General features: G+C 48.7%; 1 protein-coding gene across 1 annotated transcript in view; it reads right to left on the bottom strand.

Annotated features, from left to right (window-relative positions):
- Positions 1-63: 63 nt before the first annotated feature.
- Positions 64-20,877, bottom strand: part of DNAI1 (dynein axonemal intermediate chain 1) — a 139,660-nt gene continuing 118,846 nt past the window's right edge. Inside the window, exon 20 of the mRNA XM_066569125.1 lies at positions 64-310. Coding sequence (XP_066425222.1) covers positions 206-310 — 105 coding nt within the window. The 3' untranslated portion in view covers positions 64-205. The remainder of the gene's footprint in view (positions 311-20,877) is intronic.

The raw sequence follows: 20,877 nt of genomic DNA, 5'->3' as shown, positions 1-20,877 counted from the left end.
CATGGTGAGATTTGCCCAACCCAGACATGACTGCATACCACAGCTCTCCCAGCACCTCGGTTTATTTGTCCGGGCATAGAGGAAAAGTGTTCCTGCTTTGCAAAAAGTGGGCAGCAGGGGCCCGTGGCTTGCATGCCAAGCAGCCACTGATCAAAGCCGAGCTTGTTTGGTCAGAGGCTGCCCACAGAGTCATCATTCCCCCCTCTCACTGCTCTTCTTTTTTCCCTGGCTGTCTCACCAGGCTAAGCAGCTTCTCCAGTTTTGCTATTTCCTCCTCGGGACCTTTCTTCACCTCCTGGCCTTTCTTCTCCTGCAAAGAGACCAAGCAGGATAGAACTGTGAGCAGGGAGGAAAGCAGGGATGAGGAGGGGGTGTCCAACACAGGGAGGGCTGGTGGAGTGCTGTGTGTGAGCTCTCACCCCTCACTGGAGGCTGATCCACAAGGGGATGCACCTGCTTATCCTCATTTTTCAAGCCCAAGGTGCCATAAGATGTGTGAAAGCTCCTATGAGCTGGGAAAGGACACTAATGAAGTGTTTGGATGGGAATGATAGTGGATCTATTGATCCACAGTGACTCAAAGCCTTTTCTGCCTCTCTCTTCCTAGACTTTCTTAGCCCCATGGGACTGGACCACCCTCCAAGCTGTACCCCCAGGAGGTGCCAGGTATGCAGGACTGCTACAGCAGTGACAGGAGTGCAGGTTTCCAGATGTCCCAAAACAGCCCCACCATGCCCATCCTGTGCAGGTGCTCCTGGGCAGAGGGAGCCAGAGGAGCAGGGATCATCCCTTTTGCACCCAAATGGCTTCGCCCAGGAGAGCAGCTGGGTGTTGAGAGCCCCTAACCTGGTGGGGAGAAGTGAGTCAGAGCTCCCAGGTGTGCTGTTAACTCCTCACTGAGGCTCTCCTGTGACTGGACACAATTCTGTGCCAACCCTGATGCACACCTCAGCATGGGCAAGGAGGACAAGCACTTCCCACATTCCCCCAGCACCTCTCCCAAGCATCCCAGGGGCTCCCTGCCTGTGTGCTAAAGCAAACTACCAGCATCTTGAGAAAAATCACACAGCACAAGGGAAAGAGCCTGCCCAGTTCAGCCCCCGCTTGTTTGGGTGCAGCAGGAGCTTTCCAGGCCTGGCAGAGGATGATGTCCCTGCTGAAGGCACAAATTCCACTCAGTGCTTTGGGCAGAACATGTTTCTGCTGTGCTGTGGGCTGCAGCATTGCTCTCAACAGAGTTCTGGCACTTTAGGAAAGTGATTAACCGGGCTTAGGCTCTCCGGGTTCACATCACGTAAGACAAAGCTGCAGCAGAGGAATTTTCCAAGCTACACTGAGCCGACCCAGCCCTTCTGCAGCTGAGAATCTATGCCATGGGATTTCTCCAAAACAGCATCTCCACAGTCACCACTTCCATCATGCAGTGCTGCCTTTCAGTCACAGTCTTCCCCTTTGCCAGCCTGCTGGATCTTGCCTTGCCTCTGGATTTGGTGGGACACCCCTGCTTTGGGGCTGGGGAGCTCCTCTGTGTGCAGCATGGCTCTGGGCACCCCAGGAAGCAGCTGCCTAGCACAGGTGAGCAGGAGGGCTGGCACAGCCTGGCAGCTGGGCTCAGGAGAGGTGGCAGTGGGCCCCAGCACTGCAGCAGAGCAAAGTGAAGGGAACGTCCCTGACCACACTTGGAGGCAGCCTGCAGGAAAGTTGCTGTTCTGGCTCTTCTTGGCATCCCCAAAGCACAGCGTCTGCTCTCCGTGCTCTCACAAGGCCAGAGGGGCAGCACTCAGCACCGGAGGAAGGAGACTGCCAGCTTTCCTCTCTCTCCACTTAGAGCAGATCGATTCTCCAGCCCCGCTAATGGCCGCGGGCGCAGCAATTACAAACACACACCCTCCCTTCAGCGCACAGCACCGGGAAAGTTGTTATCCCGCATGGATCTCACTGCGTGTCTCCAGCAAACGCAGGCACTGCTGAGTGATGATAACGGGGAAAGTCCCCGGGGAATCCCTCCCTGTGTCCTCCCTCCTCCCAGCCCAGCGCAACCTCGGTGGAGCAGAGGTTTCCTAAGCTGCCAGAGGACACTGCTGAGATGAAAGCAGTCCTGGGAGGAGGATGGGGACAGGGATATTTGGAAACCCCTCTGCCTCCAAGAAGAGAGCAGAGCCCCACTGCTGTTCTGAGCACTGGGATGAGCCCAGCTTCTTTTAGTTACAGAGTCCATTGTCTGCATGGTGGGACAGTGCTGGTTTGTGTTAATGCCAACAGGTGAGCAGCACCCTTTGGGGCTCTGGTGTGGGCACTGCGAGAGATGTTTGTAATAATGGCCCACACCACAGCAGAGCATCTCTCTGAGTGAGAGCCTTGGCATAAACACAGCTTCTTGAGGTATTTCAGGACCTAGATATTTCTGCAGAAAAGCTGTTTTGCTGTCTGACAGCATTCAAACTCCTCCCTTTGGCACTCTGTGTCACATACAGCACCACACAAAGGCCCTTGGGGCAGGCAAAAGAGGCACCTGCTTTGCTCAAACGGGAAGAGAAGATGCTGAAGCCACTGGCCACCAATCCATCTCCAGCCCAAGCCCTTTGACCTCTCTACTGGCAGGGTCAGGAAGAGACCCTGCCTGACGTCCTGCAGGCCCATGGGAACTGTGTCTAAGCCTTGCTGAATTCACCAGCCTCAGGCAAGGCTCAGCTCCTGGTCACCAAACTGTCCCTAAAACTTTGACTTTCACACTGGCTCAGCTCCTTTGCTGCTTGTGAGCACGCTGTAACAAAGCCACACGCAGGCCTGTAATGAGCCGTAACTGAACCAGAGCCCTAATTTAACGCCACATAACCAAGCAAGCAAGATGACACAGGGAATGGAAATTACAATGTCCTTTTGGGGGCACTGGAATGGAAAGTTTCCCTTTATTCTGTCATCTGCTTCTCCCAGGGCACTTGTGCTTGTGAGCTGGCTAGGCCGCTGATGGCACCAGCACAGCACGGTGGGATCTGCTTGGATGCACGTGGCAGCTTCCTGCAAATCCAGGGACTCTGGCTGCATCAGACCTCTGAGGAGCAGTCCTTGGAGCAGAGCTATCGTGATGTCCCAGGGCACACACAAGGTGGGGAAGCGTCACTTCCACGCACGGCTGCCAAAAGGCTCTGCCTCCAGCAGCTGCCACAGCCAGGTGTGGAGAGGGCACTCGTGGGGCTCTGCCACCATGTGTGCAGCTGAGCCTGTCCTCCACCTACATCCCTGCTTACACCACATCCATAGGGCTCCTCAGGAGCTGGGAGTGAGCCAGGGCATATCTTCCCCATGAAGCTGCTGGATGCAGAGCTGAGATTACATGGGAGGTCTGTCCCTGAGCAGCTCATGGGGTGGGTATTGGAGCTGCTCAGAGCAGCATTTGCATTGACTTTACTGTTAACTGCTTCCAACTGGAGAGCAAAGTGTTCCTGTTGAAATGGTGATGAGGGACACGGCAGGAAAGCTCAGGGCAGGGCCAGGAAAGGTGCTTTGTGGGGATGGACTCTGCCCTGCTTACAGAATGTGACCTCAGGGAGGAGAGATGGGGAAGAGACCCCCTGTTTGTGTCCATGCTGCTGTATTTGTTGCCAGGTTTCTCACGGCCCTTATGCTCCCTTTACCTCTTGTCTGGGGTCATCCCTGGCTTGTCAAGCAGGGAAACTGAGGCACAGAGCTCAGGCTTACAGGCAGTGTGCAGGACCCTTCATGGTCCTCTCAGCCCCAGGGTGAGCACTGGCACTGGAAGTGAAGCAGGAGGTGACAGATGACTGAGGTGAAGCCTCAAGGGGAAGGGTGGAATGAGAACTAGGACAAAGATGAGGATGAGGCCTGGCTGCTTGAAGATCCCTTGACCCTTGGGAGCCTGAGCCCCACCCATCCCCACACTGGCATATGCTGAACTCTGCATTCCGGTTAAGGGACTCATTTGAACTGGAGTCTTGGCTAATGCCTTCATTCCCTAGTTGAACAGTATGCCACTGAGTTAATAAAACTCCCATAAAAGCTGTGATGCTGGAACTTCTCAGCTTCCATGTCTTTTTCCCATTGGTGGAATAATCATGAAACATCTGCTCCAAAGTTTTGATTAAACAAGGCCAAACATGTTTATGTTTTAAAGTGGCAAGGAAGTCAACCATGCTGACATGAGCACAGTCAGGAAAGTCTCCACAACTTCCTTGGAAGCAGAGGTGACCCTTTACCCTGCTGAGCTTGGCCAAGGGGCACAGGCCTGTCCCTGCCCTGCTGCTGTCATGACACTGATTGCATTCCTTACACCATGGGACTTCTGGATACAGTTGTGCTGGAACAGGATCTAAACATTTTATAAAGCAGACCAGACCTAAGAACTGGCCTCCTGTGCACGAGGGTGGTGAGAAGCCTCAAGAAGATACCTAAAACTGCTTATTCTTATTATCCTCAGTGGAAAGGGGCACACAGCCTGCCAGCTGTTCAGAGGAGTATTTCTTTGAGAGAAGATCTTTTCTTGTTCCTTCTGCTCAGGTTAAGGTGACAGTTTCAGGGTAAGGGCTCCTCCACTACCAAAACACACTAGTGACTGGCCTGGTGAACTCAACAAATGAAAGCAAAGGTGAAGCTTCCCTGGAGCATTTCTGTCAGGAAGGCCAAGGAAAGCCAAACTCCTTCACAAACACAGAAAAATTTTCCTCATCATCTCCCTGGCCACTAACCAAACATTAATAAGATCAACAGGAATATGATACGAGCTGCAGCCCTGAAACCTCCTAGATCTACCTCATCATGGTCCTATTGCAACCCAGTGCTGCAAATGAAGCTGGAGTTATGCTGAGCTGGGGATGATGTCTGTGCCAGGACCACTTCTGGGCTCTCCAGAAGTCCATTTACATGAACAGCAACATGCTTTTCAACCACAGAAAGCCTTGAGGTACACTCACAGCCTGATCTGACAGCATCGCTCCTTCCTGACCCGTGGAAGGATTAGCTGACAGACTGGAGATAAGGATTTAGGATAAGACTTATTAGATAAGACTTATTCCACTACTGTTTGGAAATAAATGACACAGTAAACATTTTTTGCAGGGAATGAAACCAGCAGAAAAGCCCAGGGGATGGCTGGGTCATTCAGGTGACAGCAGCCACACAGGATCACTGGCCTCAAAGATGCTCTTACCTCCAGCTTCAGGTACAACCTGTGCAGCTCAGGGCAAGCACCTCCACCTTGCTCAAACTCACTTCCTGACTCAGAGACTTTCCCTGGAATCTACACTGGCCCACACCAAAGCACAGCAGGGCACACAGGTCTCAGGGCCCCAGCTGCCTGCCTTTGCTTGTTGGAAGTCACCATATAAATTAGGTCACAGTGCTGGGACCAGCCTGTGGCTCAGCAGCACACATCTGCCAGGAAAGGCATGGGAGCAAAGGTCAGGACATCCAGCAGGCAGGAAGCGCAAACAAAATTGGATCAGACCTGGAAGTGGATGGGATTGTCACTGGAAATAAACCAGAAGGAATTGGGCAGGGCATGTGGGCAGGGGTCACTTGTCCCCAAATAGTGGGTAGCTTCCCACAGCACACCACAGAGCTGGCCTGTCCACAAACATTCATGGGAAAGGGGAGGCAATGCCTGATGGAATGGACGGGCTCTGCAGCAGCAGCAGGGAGCACACGGCCTGCTCAGATCCATGGCCATCAGGGAGCACAGCCTGTGCATCCTCACTGCTCTGTGTCTGCCCTGCCAGGGGCTGGCTGGGACTCCACCTCTTTGTTCACCCTCCCTGCAATGTCCTCGGTCCAAGCAGAAGTTGTGCATACAGCAGGAGCTGTTCCCTGAAGAATGTTCCCTATTCTTGCTAACTCCAGAGCCTCGAGCAATGTCTCTTACAGACCACTAATTTAGGCACCTAAATTTAGCCATAAAAAGACCACATTTAGCATGAAAACTTCAGTGAACAAGGCCAAGCTGAGTGCAGATTTGTCTCATGGCAGTCCCCACAGCTCCTCTGAACTGGGCATTACAATGATTTGTTGCCTCCTTCCGAATTTATCCCTGTACCAGCTGCAGAAACCCACCAAAACCATTTTAAACTCTCCGTCTTCTGTCTTTTCCATTGTCTGACAGAAGTTCAAAAGAGGGATGTTGTCATGACCTACAGTTCATTAATCACCAAATAAATAGCTTTAAAGAGAAAGATAAGTTTTAAAGTCATCTTAATACATTATGGGTCTGAAATGAGCCAATACCATGAACTCTACCCTGCACAGATGCTGTGACTAGGAAACATCAGCAACAGGGTCCCAGGAGGTCACACTGTGTTTTGTCAGCCTTGAGGACAATTTAGCTAAACTCTGACTGTGAGCTCTGGGTGTGTGAGATGAACAACAGCTTTCTTTTGGGTGTCATCAGCCTTAGTCACTGAGATGAGCCAACATCTATAGACTCTACTCAAACAGAGCAGCCTGGTGAGAAAAAAAACTCTTCACAAGGTACATGGAAAAGATTTTCAGTCCTATCACTTAAGTGACTTGTACTAAGCACTGAGAAAAACCATTGTGTGCTCATTGTGCGAGGCAATTATCCTGTCCTGGCACACTGAGACCTCCTGAAGGAGTCAGAGTGGAATAAAACTCCTAAAAGCTTTTTCCTCAAGTCCAGGGAGTCCTGGTGGTGCAAACCATCACTGGGATAAGGACAGAGGGAATGGCATGCCCTTTCCTTCACCTCACTGTGGGGACAGGCAGTGCATCACCCACTCAAACCCTGGATCCAGCCCTACTGGATTCAGATTTTCTGCTGTGCCATTTGGCTCATAAGGATGGGATAAATTATTTCAAGTAGCTTTGAACATTTTGGGAAGCCCCAATACTCAAAGCCTGTCTACATGTCAGGTGTTATAAAGGCATGGGATGCAAAGGCTGGTGGGGGCATTAGTGCACAGTGTTTTAGCTGTGGGATCTCTCAGACCCACAGCTGAGAAAGGAAGGGAAGGAGAAGTGGATTTTAACTGATATTGTCCACAAAACCCACTAGACAGGCAATACCTAGTGTTCTAGCTTGACTTCAAATATTGCTGGAATTCCAGTGACACCCGACACCAAACCTCAGCGTAACCTAGACAATCCAAAAGCTCAGCAGGCTTCCCTAACTCCTGCACCTGCCATGAGGGGCCACATCTGCAGCACCTCTTCACTTGGGTTGGCAAACCTGACGTGAAAGGCTCGGGCACACAGCACCCACAGGCACGTACAGCAAACCCATCCAGAGGGATAAAATCAAGGATATGCCCTGCAGAGTGCAGTGACCCCCGCATTCTAAAGCTGCAGCCCTTGATTCCTGCCAGGCAGCACAGTCAGCCACCCAGCAACATTTCCTTATCACTCAGCATCTCCTTTTTTTTTTTTTTTTTTTTTATTACTTCAGCTTTACTTTAGCATTTTGGCATGCCAGCTCAGTAAGCTGTTATGGATTAGAGTTTAATAAAAGCAATCAAACACAAATATGAATATGCAGCTCCTGCAACTCTTGGGTGCTGCTTTTATATCATAAAGCACAGCATCTCATGAGACAACATTTGCAGTTGTATCAACAGTATATTTTAAAAAGCTGGAGCTTTTTCAATGCCTTTTTATCTGGCCACAATTGTTAACATATACACATCCACCTTGATCACCTTTTAATTGCCTTAAGAAAGCCCAGTTGCTGTTTTTCTTTTAACACAGCACCCTCTTTAATTTTTTTTAATACAGTTCATAAAAGTATTTGTATAGGAAATATATTCTTGGTTGCGACTTACATGGGAGCATGTGAATATACTTCATTTTGGATAAATACAAGTACACCGGAAACTGGATTTTGTTATTATTAGAAGTAAAAATAAATGTCCTTGCTCAAAGAAGTCTCATATGTAATAACATTAAATGCCAATGGCATGAAAGATGTATTATGACTGATACTCTTCTGCTTATGAAAAAACTCAGTCTGCAATTTAATGTCAAGCCACATTCCTCTTTCTCTTTCCCACTCTCCGTGACTGAACTCAGGGATGCTTCAGAAATTGCACTAGGTATTTCAGGCATGTGAACAATTTTGTCATCTCAACAATGCATTCTCCTAGTGTATTTTTAATTTAAATCACAGAGTCACCTGGGGCAGAGCTAGGAGGGGCTAGTTCACTAGTGCACTCTTGTCCGTGGTGGGAGCAGCTCCTCTCAAACTGCTTCAGACAGATGCTCGTCCAGTCCTTGGGGTGCCCAGCACAAGAGGCCCCACACAGTGGATTGTCCCACTCGGCTCCCAACACCTGCACAGCCATTTCTTTGGAAATCCCCCAGGAATGGTGCTGCCAGCCATCTTTTGGAGATGTCTGTCAGCATGTCCCTCTTACGCGCACTGAAACCTTCTCCCTCAGTCTTTTCCTGCTGTCTTGTTACCTCAGAGCAGCCCAGGATCTCTTCCTTACCCTGCCAGCCCAGGATCTCTTTGGCAGTGCTCACCTCTCTCATCTCCCTTCTTTCAGCCTCTCAGCTGCTGCTGAACCAGTCCTGGGTTGACTATATGATGCTTTTATCCCCAATCATCTGTTCTGTTTATGTTGAATAATAAGTTTTGCACCTTTAAAACGTGTTCCAGAGAGTGAAGGGGGGAGAGAAGAAGGAGCAATTTGTTTTCAGACACTGCACTCACTCCTCCACATTCCTGCTCCTGACTGTGTTGTCTGTGGATGGACAGACAGCGGGACTGAGCTCTCCTTTGCTTTTAGTTAGTTTAGCTAGCTGAGGCAAAGAGGTTCCCTGACTGTGTTTTTTTTCCTTTTTCTTTGGCCCTGTTCAAACCTGCTCTGGCCTGAACACCCAGGGGAGCACCGGCAGCTCCACCTGTGGCCACCAGGCCAGGCCTGGCCTGCACCGTTTCCAGCACAGGAGGGACTGACCAGAGACTGAGTGAGCTCAGCTGCAGCCCGGGGAGGGGGTTTCTCAGTTTGTCATCTCTTTTGGAGCAGCAAGGGGTTTTATTGTTCAATATTGTTTAGGTTTTATTGTTTAATAAACAGTTTTTTTCCACTTTTCTCCAAGGAGGTATTTTCTCCCGGACTGGTTGGGGGGAGGGGCCCATTGAATCTGCTTTCCTAGAGGAGCCCCTTTGGGGATTCTCTCCCAAATTTGCTCTGAACCAGGACAACTGTCCTTGCTGCTCTCCTGCTCCTCATGTCCCTCAACCCCAGGACCCAGAACTGGAGCAGAGGCCTTTGCAGTGCAAAGCAGTGCAGCAGGATCAGATCATGTTTCCTGCTCACTCCCCTGCTGCCTGTGCTCTCTGCTCAGGTAAGTGAGACCTTTCTCTGTTCAGCTTCTCAGCCAGTTATTCCAACCTCCTTTCCCTCTGCTTCCCTCCATCCTCACCGAAGTGCATCCTGTTTACTTCAGACTGAGTCTCCCCATTTGCCTCAGATTAAATGACTTGCACAGCTTCTCTCCACCTGCTGCACAGGAAACCGCCAGGCAAATGATGAATGCCACACAAACACTCCCAGGCTTGGGAAGCAGATACACTGTTAGCCTGGGCAGCGTGGGACGTCACACTAAATCACATCAGCCACGACTGAGTTACACTGCAGCATGCAAATCAGGGCTTAAAAGAGGTCAGCAAGGAGCTGGACGCAGGACAAGCACAGGAAATCCTGCAGCTAGAGCTGTTGTTCTTCCCTGGGATTTCACACAGTTATGGCAGCTGAGAAATCCCTCCCTGCCCCACAGACAGACAGACAGACAGACAGACAGACAAACAGCTGTATCCCACCACAGGGAGCTCCTGAGGGATGTGAGTGTCAGTCCTCTCCTGGAGTGGGCTTGGCATACTGCTGGTCCATGTTTTCTGCTGCCTGTTGAGACATCTGCCCTCTGAGCCCACATATCCTGCAGTGATGCTGGGGTTGTGTTACACACTCCTCATCCATGCTCACTGACCCAGCTGCATTGGACTGTCCATGAGGGTCTGAGCAAGGGCTGTGCAGGGAACAGCATTCCTGCTCATCTGACTGGAAGTGCAGGGCCCAAGCACTGCGTATCAGGCAGAAGCAGACAGGATAAAACAGTGCAGGAGAATTCCAGCAACATGCTGGGAAGCAGCTCAGGGAGTGCTCCCCTGGGGCACAGGCACACACAGAAGCACTCATTTCCTTCTGGGAGACACTGCCAGCTGATATGGCCTGACCTGGCCAAAAGCTGCTCTGCAGGAAGGAGCCCAGGACAGACCTGGGTTTGGGCTCCCTGGCACACAGTGATGGGGATGGCAGCAGGGCTGGAGGTGGGGATGCTCCTGTCCCACCAGCAGACACAGATTACCACATGCACTGGTGACGTGTCCCTGCCCATGCCTCACCCTGACCCTGCCACCCAGCAGCAGGGGGTCTTCTGGGTCCTGTCTGGAGACAAAGATGAGGTACACTCTGAATAAAAAGCAAATCTGGATTCTGTGTTCGTGTAAGCTGTTAAAGCAGGAGACAGCCAGTTTTAACCACAATCCAGTCTTAAGACGCTGATCTGGCTCCAGCCCAAGTCTTTGTACTAAGCTCCTTGACATCCTGTTTAGAAAAGCATTATTAAAATCTAATTGCTTCATGCATATATTGCTGTTTTAATTATAGCAGAAGGAGGAGAGAGAGATAGGAGCAGTAATCCATCTCTCTGATACTAATACATTTTTGAAGAAGGAACTGTCCATGGGAAAAGCCAATCCAAGATCATCTGTGGAAACCAGAGGGAGATATTCCTAGTGATTGTCCACACTGCCAACAGCACAATCTCAGCGTGGCCAGGAGTGGCCTCCCTAAAGTCCTCTTTGCTTTGAGACACTGACTGGGATGCTGCACCTGAATTAATTTTATATGTTTGCTGCTGTGTCTCTGTTGTACCAAAATGTAATTACTTCAGAGCCATAGACCAGTTAAACCCATCTGCTCAGCTGGCTGCTGAAACTAATGGATATTCTTTGAAACAAAGTATTGCAAAATAGAGGCATGCTGGAAAGAAAATTACGTGGAAGTCATCAAGGTCCTTAAGGCAAGCACTTCCCAAAGTAATCTCTCCACTGCCAAGCGAGTCCCTCAAGTACCAAAGACGGAATAAGGTTAACCAGCAGCCAGCAGTTTCAGCAAAACAGTGGCAAAATAAACTATCTGACAAATAATTGCAGATGTAAGGACTAGAGGGGACCTGTTGACAGAGGCTCACTGACATTGATGCACATCCTTAACACTGAGTGGATAGGTGCACTACAGAAAAATCCTACACCAAAAATGCTTGTCAAGCACTGGAGGATGCTGCGCAGGGAAGTTGTGGTGTCACCAGTGCTGGAGGTATTTAAAAGATGACTGACACTCAGGGACATGGTTTAGTGATAGGCTTGGCAGCGCTGGGTGAACAGCTGGAACTATGACACAAAGCTGGTCACCACAGTGTCAGTGAAAGCCTCAAAACACCAGCAAACACGGCCTGATCCTTGCCTCACTCTTTGTATTGCTGGAGCTGGGACAGATGGACATGGCTGGGGCAGTGCTGCCAGGCAAACAGCCACCATTCCTCCTGGGGGCCCATAAAGGAGGGATCCTTAAAGGAGGTATCCTCCTTAAGGGAGGGATCTCCTTGATGGAGATGGCAGAGATCTTGTCACATCCGGGTACCACTTCTGGCTGCAGATTCCAATGGCATAGTCAGATCATCATCTCAGGAGGGGTCACTTCTCCCCAGGCTCTCTGTTTCCATTCTGATCTGAGCCCAGGCACTGACTCCTGGTATCACCCTGGTGTGAGGAAATCCCTGAAAGTCAGATGTGTTGTCAGGCTGCAGGTCTGGGGGGAGCTGGTAAGGACTGAACAAGAACCTGGTGATGTTTTCAGAGTGCTTCAAGGTGACAACCAGAGTTGTTCCTCTCCATAGGCACAAAGGAGATGCCTAAACTTGCTTAGAGGAGTGGTGGAAGCAATTGGTTTGCAGAATAATGTTCCCTCAACCCTCTATATCCTACTGCTTCTCCCACAAAACAGTTAATCCTGTGGATCCTGCATGTAAAGTGCTGGGAGATGCAGGCAGAAATGCCAAGGCATGGTGGTTTCTCCTGGCCCTTTGCTGGTCCAACTCTTCCCTCCTCTGTGAGGGAAGAGTGACCATCACTTGAGAGCTGGGTGAGACACAGCCCAGCAGGGGATGAGCCCATTACACTGCTGCATGCCTGGCATCAAGAACAATCCTGGAAAGAGACGTTTTCACAGCTGGCAACCAAGCAGGAAATAAAAGGAAGACAGAAAGGAGGCACTTGTGCTCAGAAAATGAAATCCAAATACTTGCATTAACGCCCTCTTTGCCATAAAGATGCATAACATCCTTAGGTGAGAGCTGTAACTGTCCTGAAGGTGAGAAGAAGGTAACTGGAGAAAGAGTGCCAGCTTCTCCCTAGCTTGTAAAATCCATAAGAAGTCTGGATCATCATGAATGGTTGTTTGCAATTTAAATTCCCCAGCAACCACCTGTAAATGAGTCAGCAATCCAGCAACAGCAGCAGAGAACCTGCAACAGAGCTGATTTATTCCAGCAATCCATGATTTAACCATAAAGGAAGGCATTGTTTTCTATATGACAATCTGGGGTTTGCATTCTATTGTGGTGTACATAATATGAGACAAATTCTCACCTCACTCCATGATTAAATCATCCTGTTGGAGGCATGGGATTACTGACTAAACAGGGCTCATTAGCATAATTCTGAGTCTTTGGATCACAGAAACTTGATTCATGTTCTGTACCTATGCAGAATCAAGCACAGTGGAGACCAGCCCTGGCAGATGTTGTTGGTACTTTGGTCTTCACTGAAACCACTTCCTCAATTTCAGTCCATATCCCCATGTGGAGATCTGGTACTGAGCCTTTCAAAGTCCTTGTGACCTCCATGCTGCCAGGTCCTCCCAAGACTTTATAAGTGAACTCTGCTAGATCAGCTGAGGAATGACTAAGAAATTTGAAATGCCAGTGAGGACACCAATCCATCCTCCCAAATAAACCTGAGATTTCATCCCAGTTTTTTCACTGAAAACTGCTCTTTTGTGGTGATTTTTCAGCTGGTTACTCTTCCTGTTTCTGGCTTAACTTCTGCACTCTTTGCACTCTCCTGGTTTAGCTCAGACATGCGCTTGCCATTTGGCTTGGCACCAGAACCACAGAAGGTTCCCTCAGGAGGGACAGGTAAAGCCAAAGATGGCTACAGAGGCTGAGGGTGAGAACAACACTCAGCCCCTGTGTAATCCATGGTGTAAGAGCAGCTGTCAGTCTATCAAACAGCCCAAATGTTTGATATTTCCTGTCACATAACAGACAAGAGCTTGTGTGGATTTTCTGCAACACAGGCAGGCAGTTCCAAGCCAGAAGGTGTTAATTAAGAAACGCTAGGTGAGTGTTAATGAAAGAAATTTTGAGAGGTGAGAGAAAGCAAAGAAGATGAACCCTTCTCACCTCCTGTCCCTGGTCCTGTGTGCCATGTTCTTAGTCACTGAAAAAAAAGGGAAAGGAGCTTTCTCGGAAGGAAAGAAATAAGGAGATGACAACTGTGCTGGATTGGTGTGTCTGTTCTTTGCCCTGGTGATGAAAAACAGGCTCTGAAAGGTCTTCATTTTCAGGTAATGGTTTCACCTACAGAAAGAGAGGCAGAAGGTAGTTTAAGGGGTGAACAGAGGTGTTGATATTCCGGACTGAGCCCAACAGAGACTACCAAGACTGTTGATGGCTGGAGGATTTGCACTGACCAGATTCTAAGAGTGCTGGGCTTGCTCAGCCCATAGCAGATGTAGTTCTGGGTGACCTAACAGGCACCTGCCTGCACCCAAGTGGAGGATATTAAGAAGACAGAAATGGACTATCTGTAGGAGTGCACAGCAAGAGAATGAGTCACAACAGCCATAAACTGAAACAGGGAAAGATTCAACGTGACATAAGAAAGTTTTTCTCCACTCTGACACTTAGTCATTGGAACAAGACTCCAGAGTGGCTGTGAGATCTCCAGCCCTGGGTTTTTTCAAGAGAAGTCTAAGCCCTGAGCAGCCTTGTCTGATCTCAGGGCTGTATTTGCTCTGAGCTGGAGGCTGGACTAGAGATATCCCAACACCACCTCCAGCTGATGGTGCCTGTGGCTTTGCAATCCCAGGATGTTCTTCATCACCAAATGTGAACTGGAAGATGCTATTATCATTATGTTCTTCATCACCAAGTGTAAAGTGGAAGATGAGTCTTTCAGCTCCACCCTACTCTGCTATCTTATTGCAGACAGCATTTCTAAGCAAATATCCTCTTAAACTTTGTATAGCTCATAATGTCAGGAGCAGTGCAGACCAACACAGCCCTCAATTCCCAGCTCCTGGAGAACACTGACACAGAGGGAACCAGTTCCCCAGCACCCTGCTCCCAGGGTATTTAGATGCTGTGGAAGCTACACACACCAATTTGAATGTTGGTGTCAAAGGGGTAAAGAGAAGAAAAAAGTCCTTCAGTGAAAAATGACAACCAGGAAGCTCTGGAGAAAACCCATGGAGAGCAGAAGCCTGAGGCAGATAGTGACAGGACCAAGGAGGAAGCTGGAGTAGGAGTCTGTGAGAGCTGGCACGACAGGGATGAGATTGTTTCCCCATGCCTACCCACAAGTTGAAAAGCTGACATAAGAGGGGAGTTTATATAATCCCAGACATGTAGGACAGGTATATGTTATCCCACTATGCTTAAACCAGTGGCAGAAAAAATGATAACATGGGTTTAGTGTCAATAAATTCCCACTGTTACTGTAGCACCTTGTTGTTTCTGAGTGCTTGCAGTTTGATTGCTTAACACACAGGCTAAAAACCAAGCCATAATCAACAAAAGTGAGGAGTTCAGGAGTCTGTAAATGCACCTCTGTGGCCTGTTCTAAGCTGTCATTACCCCTTTGTAAAAGCTGTGAATCTCTCTCTGTAATGCTGCCTGACAATTCCCCTCTCATGTCAGTTAAGATCAAAAAGTGGAAGTAGATTTTATATCTTTTTAAACCCAGAAATAATGATTACAATTCACACAGCTTCAGCCAGTAACCTGAACACAACAATGACGCTTCCTGGAGCTAAAACAGAGCTTTCACTAAAAGACAAGGTGTTTTGACCTGAAGGAGTTTGAGGGATGCAGACAAGCTAGTGCCATGCTAAATAGGTGTGCTCAAGCCCTTGTTAATTTGGTCAGCTGCCAAATCCCATTATATCTCTGTCTGCTGATTTTAAAGAGCTTTCCCTCATTGCAAATCCCTCCCCATGTAGGTGCCTTTAGGATGAAATCAAATTATATTTTGTTAAAATATATTTAGATATTATATGGTATTGCATTACATACTATATATTACATAATATTTGATACGTGCATACAATATAGAATACAATTGTATTACATGTACAATCTTAAAGTACACATTTTAAGTGATAAGTTATAAAGCTTAATTTACTGGCAATGTCCTCAAAACCTCCTTGAAATTATGTTTCCTAGGCCTTAGGTCAACCATCTTGGTCTTTCAAGACTTATTTTCCATTTCTACTTCCCATCAATCAGTCAATCAATGGGTCAATCAATCAATCAGTCAATCCCCTCCACTACAGAGTCAACCTTGGATGTGTGCAGAGACCCCTTCCTAGTTACATTTAAAGTTCTGCTGCTCCCAGCTCTCTTTAACAGAATCCACACAGGTGTTTTGTAGTGCTTCTTATTTTAAGCAGGGTGATTATTTCCAGAGAAAGTCCATGTTCAACCATTCTTTGAAGCACAAGTAGTATCTTGACAAGGGTTTACCACAGGTCTGAGCCAAACACTAATTGTAAGTAAGGCTGAAAGCCCATGGAGTACCATGTGTAAAAGGGAGCGTGGTGGTGTTTAAGAGATCTCATGTTGATAGACAAGTGATTCTTTCTGAAGCAGGGGAAACAGGTCAATTGCAACGTTTAAAGTTTCCCCTGAGTCCTTCACATAATGTGTGGCATTTCTGTAGCTCTTCCCAGCCCAATCCACACAAGCTTTTCAAAAACCTGGGCTTACTCACTCAGGGAGCGGCAGGGGCAAGGTGCACTCAGGGGTTTCACTAAAGCCTGCAGAAAGCCAAAAGCACAGGCTGTGAAGCACAGGCACAAAGGCTGTACCTCTCCAGTGAACCCCTAGAGAGAAGATACGGATTGGAAATACCAATTGCCTTGTCTTGTTAACCCCTGCTCAGCCTGCCACCACCACTGAGGATTTCAAAGATAAGGAAACTGAGGACTGGAGCTCCCTCTGCCAAGCCATATCTCCTTCTTCCATTCCAGGCAGTAGTGCTGTCCCATTTTCTTGCTGCTTTTCTAAGTCAGAGCTCAGACTAACCTTGACTTGAAATGCAGGTCTGATTGCAGAAGGCTTTGCCTATCACACAGGCATCTGAAAAATCATGGCTGGCAGCACATCCCTGGCTATGAGCAGGGTAAAAGCACTCTCAAAAATGAAATTTCCCCACACAGCAAGGCACAAGCAACTTGGAGTTTTCCCTGTCACTGCAGAAGGGATGGCAGATCCTTCTGCAAGTCTTTACACCCCACAGCCAGTCAGGATTTCCATCCCAAGGCACTGCACTTCAGGTCCAAGCTACCCCAGGCTCTCCCGGTTGCAGAAGCAGGACTCACATCCCTCTCTTTTGCTGGTGCTTTAGGCTGGAAAACCCCATGAGGTTGAGCTGAGTGAGACAGCACCTCCACAGCCCTGCCTTTAGCCTCCTAGCAGCAGACAAGAAGAGATTTGTCAGGGTGGGCTTCCATTTCACTTGTGCAGCCTAACTTTTTCAGCCCTCAGGTTGCAGGAGTCATTTGGGCTGCAGTGTTTTTACAGCACAGGTTTTAAAGCACAGCTTTTCTTCTTGAGCAGGAAGTTCTAATTGAAACCAAATCCATCAGCTTTTTGCTCAGCTCTGTTATGAACTCAAACCAAGAGGCAAACCCTGGCATGCTCTTGTTGTTGTTGTTGTTGTTATTGACATGAAATAAACAAAACCATTAATTTCCTGCACTCCCACTGAATATCCATTGGTTGGCCAGGCCAGATAAAAGGAGAGCCTTTGAGTTCATTGCCCTGGCTTAGCATGTTGCTTCAGTGCAGATCAAAGCAGGAAAACTAATCCTGGAGAGGGATGAGCATCCTCCAGTCTCACAGCTGCATTTGCAAAGTTGTTTCTGGTCATTCTGGTGTCTAACTGTTTTGGCATCTTACTTCTGACAGCAAGTCTATATAATCATCAAAAAGTCAGATGAGGCAAAAAAATAAGAAAGCAGTAACTGAGCAGTGCTGATATTCATGCTCCCTCCCGTGCTTCTGGGAAGGATCCTTTCCCCTCTCCTCAGGATATAAGAAACAACACCAGTAACCACGTGGGGAGATTTCTGGTCTAGTTGAGCAAGGTTAGCATGCACCCAGACAGCACAGGCTTGCAGGGAAAGGCAATGACTTTTATTAACTCAAATAATACATATCTGGAGAATTAAATACTAGCTTTAGGGCAAAAGCACTTCTCCTTCCTTCCCAGGAATAATTATTTGTGTAATGGAAAGTGCTATCTGTACCCACATACTTTGATTACTGTGTTTGAGAGCATCCTGACCACAACAGCCCCAGCCCCCTGGGAAGGGCAGCAGTTACTACACCTGATCAACCTAACAGCCTTAATCTGATGCATTTCCTGGGGGAATTTCAGGAGATGATAGGGATCAGGAAGCTGAAAAAGGTAAATGCAGCAACTATCCAGAAAAGAAAACCATTCCGTTTAATCTCACTTTTCAGAAGATAAATGGAACAAGTCAACAACCTATAAGTGCCTGAAATGCATCATTCCTAACGCGAATTTACCAAAGAAATAATGCTGCACCAATCTGATTTCTTTTTGCAACAGCACCTTGTGGACTGGAAAGGCGTGGAAGTCATTAACCATGACCTCGGGAAGACTTTGCCATTGTCTCCCTTGATATTCTGATCCTGAAGTGAGACAATAGATCTACATAAAGTGAGTAGAAACTGGTAAGACCCAGCTGAATATTTGTACCCAGAGCTGTCAGCACTGAGATGTGCGTAACTCTCACAGCTCTGGTGGGGATCTGGTCAGAGTTTCTGTAAGTGCTTGGATAGTGGGACAGACGGGAAGGCTGCAGGTGTCCAGGAAGGCAGGACTGGAATTTGAAATTACTTTGCTGGACCAGAAATATGATCTGGAAAACCTGCATGTGAATTAGCAAGGACAGACACAAGATACTTGAAGAGAGCAGGGACAATCCCCAGCACAAATACAGGACTGTGGGGATGGAGTGTTCTGCCATCAGGGTTGGAGTTAGAGGGATAATCACCTGGATGGGATCTGGCACTCCTGTGAAACAGTAAAACAGCCAGCTCAGCCACTGCAGAGGAATGGGAGCATCATGGGCAGGCATGTGAAGGGATCTCTTTGTGCTGGGGAGGACAGCACCCACAGGACATGGTGCAGCAAGGGCACAGTTCATGGAAGGTGCTCTGGGGGATAACAAGATTTCAGCCCAACAGTGGGAGGTTGGAAAACATGACATTATCCTGGCAGAACAGATCTCTGCACTGACCAGACCCCATGAGGGGGGAGGAGGTCAGGCACACCTTAGATTGAGAGCAGTGGGATTACTGGCAGCTCCCTGGTGAGATATGGGAGTAGAGGCGACCAGGGGATGTTTGCCCTAAAACGGTCTCACATAGTCCTGGCATCCCTTCTCACAAAATCAGTCAGTGAATTGGAGCATAACAGTTTCCCTCCAGGAGAACCTCAGAGCTGCTTTGATTGTAGCCATCACTGCATCTCACACAGCCAGCAGGACTGTAAGTCAGACCCTCTTCTCCTCTGCTTCACAGGGCTCTTCCTTTTCTCCACAGGATAAAAATAATCCTCCTGCGTCAGTTCCATCTCTGTGAGAAGTGAGACATTTTATTCATCGGCGATCCCTTCCCTTCTCTCATTTAAACATTTCTGCCTTGACCCCATCAAATCAATTTGTGCAAGGGACATTTATTTGCCCTGCCTGTAGGTGTAGGTGTCTCCGTTTCTTTTCTTTTGGAGAAGGCTGGGAGGTGGCCCAAGCATGAGCTGGGGAGAGGCTCAGGAAGGGCTGGAAGCAGCGCGATGGTTTCGATCAGGGCGTGCAGGGGCAGGAAGGGCTTCAGATGGATCCACCCAGAGTCACAAAACCCACAGGTGAAGTCTGCAAGCAAAGGGCTTTTTACAGCAATGCATTTGGGGTGTGTTTTACAATGGCACAGACACAATCTCCCAGGCAGGGAGCTGCCCTCTGTGTCTCCACAGGCAGCCTCAGCCCTTTCCAGCCCAGGCCGGCTGTTTGGGGAAGGCGGTGTCAGGCTCTGGCACAGGCCCAGGAGGAGTTGCAGGAATGTGCCAGATATCAAGCTGTTCCTTTGGCCCTCATAGCTGCATTTCTTCCTATTCCATGTCATGACAAATTTCCTGCATTTGTCACTGTAGCAAATACCACCAGGCTGTGCAATGAGGAATGCTGTCCCAGAGCTCCCAGTCAATGCCCAGGGACAAGGTATCACAGAATCACAGAACCTTAAGGGGTTGGAAAGGACCTCAAAGACCATCCAGTCTCAACCCCCACCTTTCCATGGGCAAGCACACATCCCACTAGATGGGGCTGCTCAAGGCATTATCCAACCTGGCTTTGAACACTGCCTGGGTTGTGGTACCCACAGCCTCCCTGAGCAACCTGTCCTGTGGTCTAACCAATCTCACAGAAAAAGAATTCTTCCTAATTTCCCCTCTCAATTTGTATCTATTCTCCTTGTAGAGCTCCAAGAAGAGTAAAAGCCCACCTTCTCCAAGCTCTGGGGCATTACTGGGTTCTGGAAGGCAAGGCAAAAACATGATGGGAAAGGGTCTTGCAAATGAAGACCAGTGTCCTGTTCTTCATCCCTGCCGAGTGAGTTCTTAGGTGCTCAAAACACTACACAACCATGAGCTGGAGAGAATCAGTTACATTTCTCCACCTTAACTGCATGACCAGTGGACACCATGGCAAACAGAGGCCAAGCCTACACTGTGGAGGTAGAGAGCCAACAAGGAGCTGCTGACCTACATCCCAGGATTTTGTGTGCTTTTTTGGCCAGGTCCCCCATGGGGTGCCTGCTCCTTCCCACTTGTACTATGATCCAGCTTCTCATCCCTTTGCTCATACCACTGCCATCTCTTCCCTCTGCCCCTGGCTTCACTTCCTAATTTTCTTCAGTTTTTCAGTGACCTGGCTGGCTCAGCTTGGAACCTTGGGCTCAACAATCTGTGACATTGTGCAGGAAGATGGCAGGAGAGCCTTCCAGGATCTGGGCCCTGGTGGGACAGGGCTGTCCATCACTGCACCCCAAATGCAGCTCCATTCCTAATGTATGTCTGTATTGGATGTGTCAGCAGGAGGGAAGAGGCTGTAGGAGAGTAGATCCGTGGTGCCTATGGACAAATGTCACTTGGCTGCTGTGGCTCCAAGGGAGATGGCTGTCCTCATCCTACTCAACATGGAGAGGAGCTGTATCTCATCCAAGGACATACAGAGTCCAGGACCATGGCTGGGTCTTGTTCTCATGACAAGCCATCACCTTGTCCTTCAAACACGCCCTGTGGCTTAGGGGCTGAGCTAACAAGCTTTCCTCCTTCATTCCCCTGTGCAGAGCCAGTACTCAGGAATAGCTGCACTCCTGAGAGTGGCTTGGGGCTCTCTGGCATAAAATCAGCTCACCCTCAGATGACCTGGAGGATAAGCACCCGTGTTATCTCCTTCTTCAGGCCACTCTATTCAGTTC

This window comes from Molothrus aeneus, chromosome Z, assembly GCF_037042795.1.
Source record: "Molothrus aeneus isolate 106 chromosome Z, BPBGC_Maene_1.0, whole genome shotgun sequence".
NCBI lineage: Eukaryota > Metazoa > Chordata > Aves > Passeriformes > Icteridae > Molothrus > Molothrus aeneus.
The sequence above is the reverse complement of the archived record's forward strand: the minus strand, read 5'-3'. Positions and strand labels throughout refer to the sequence as shown.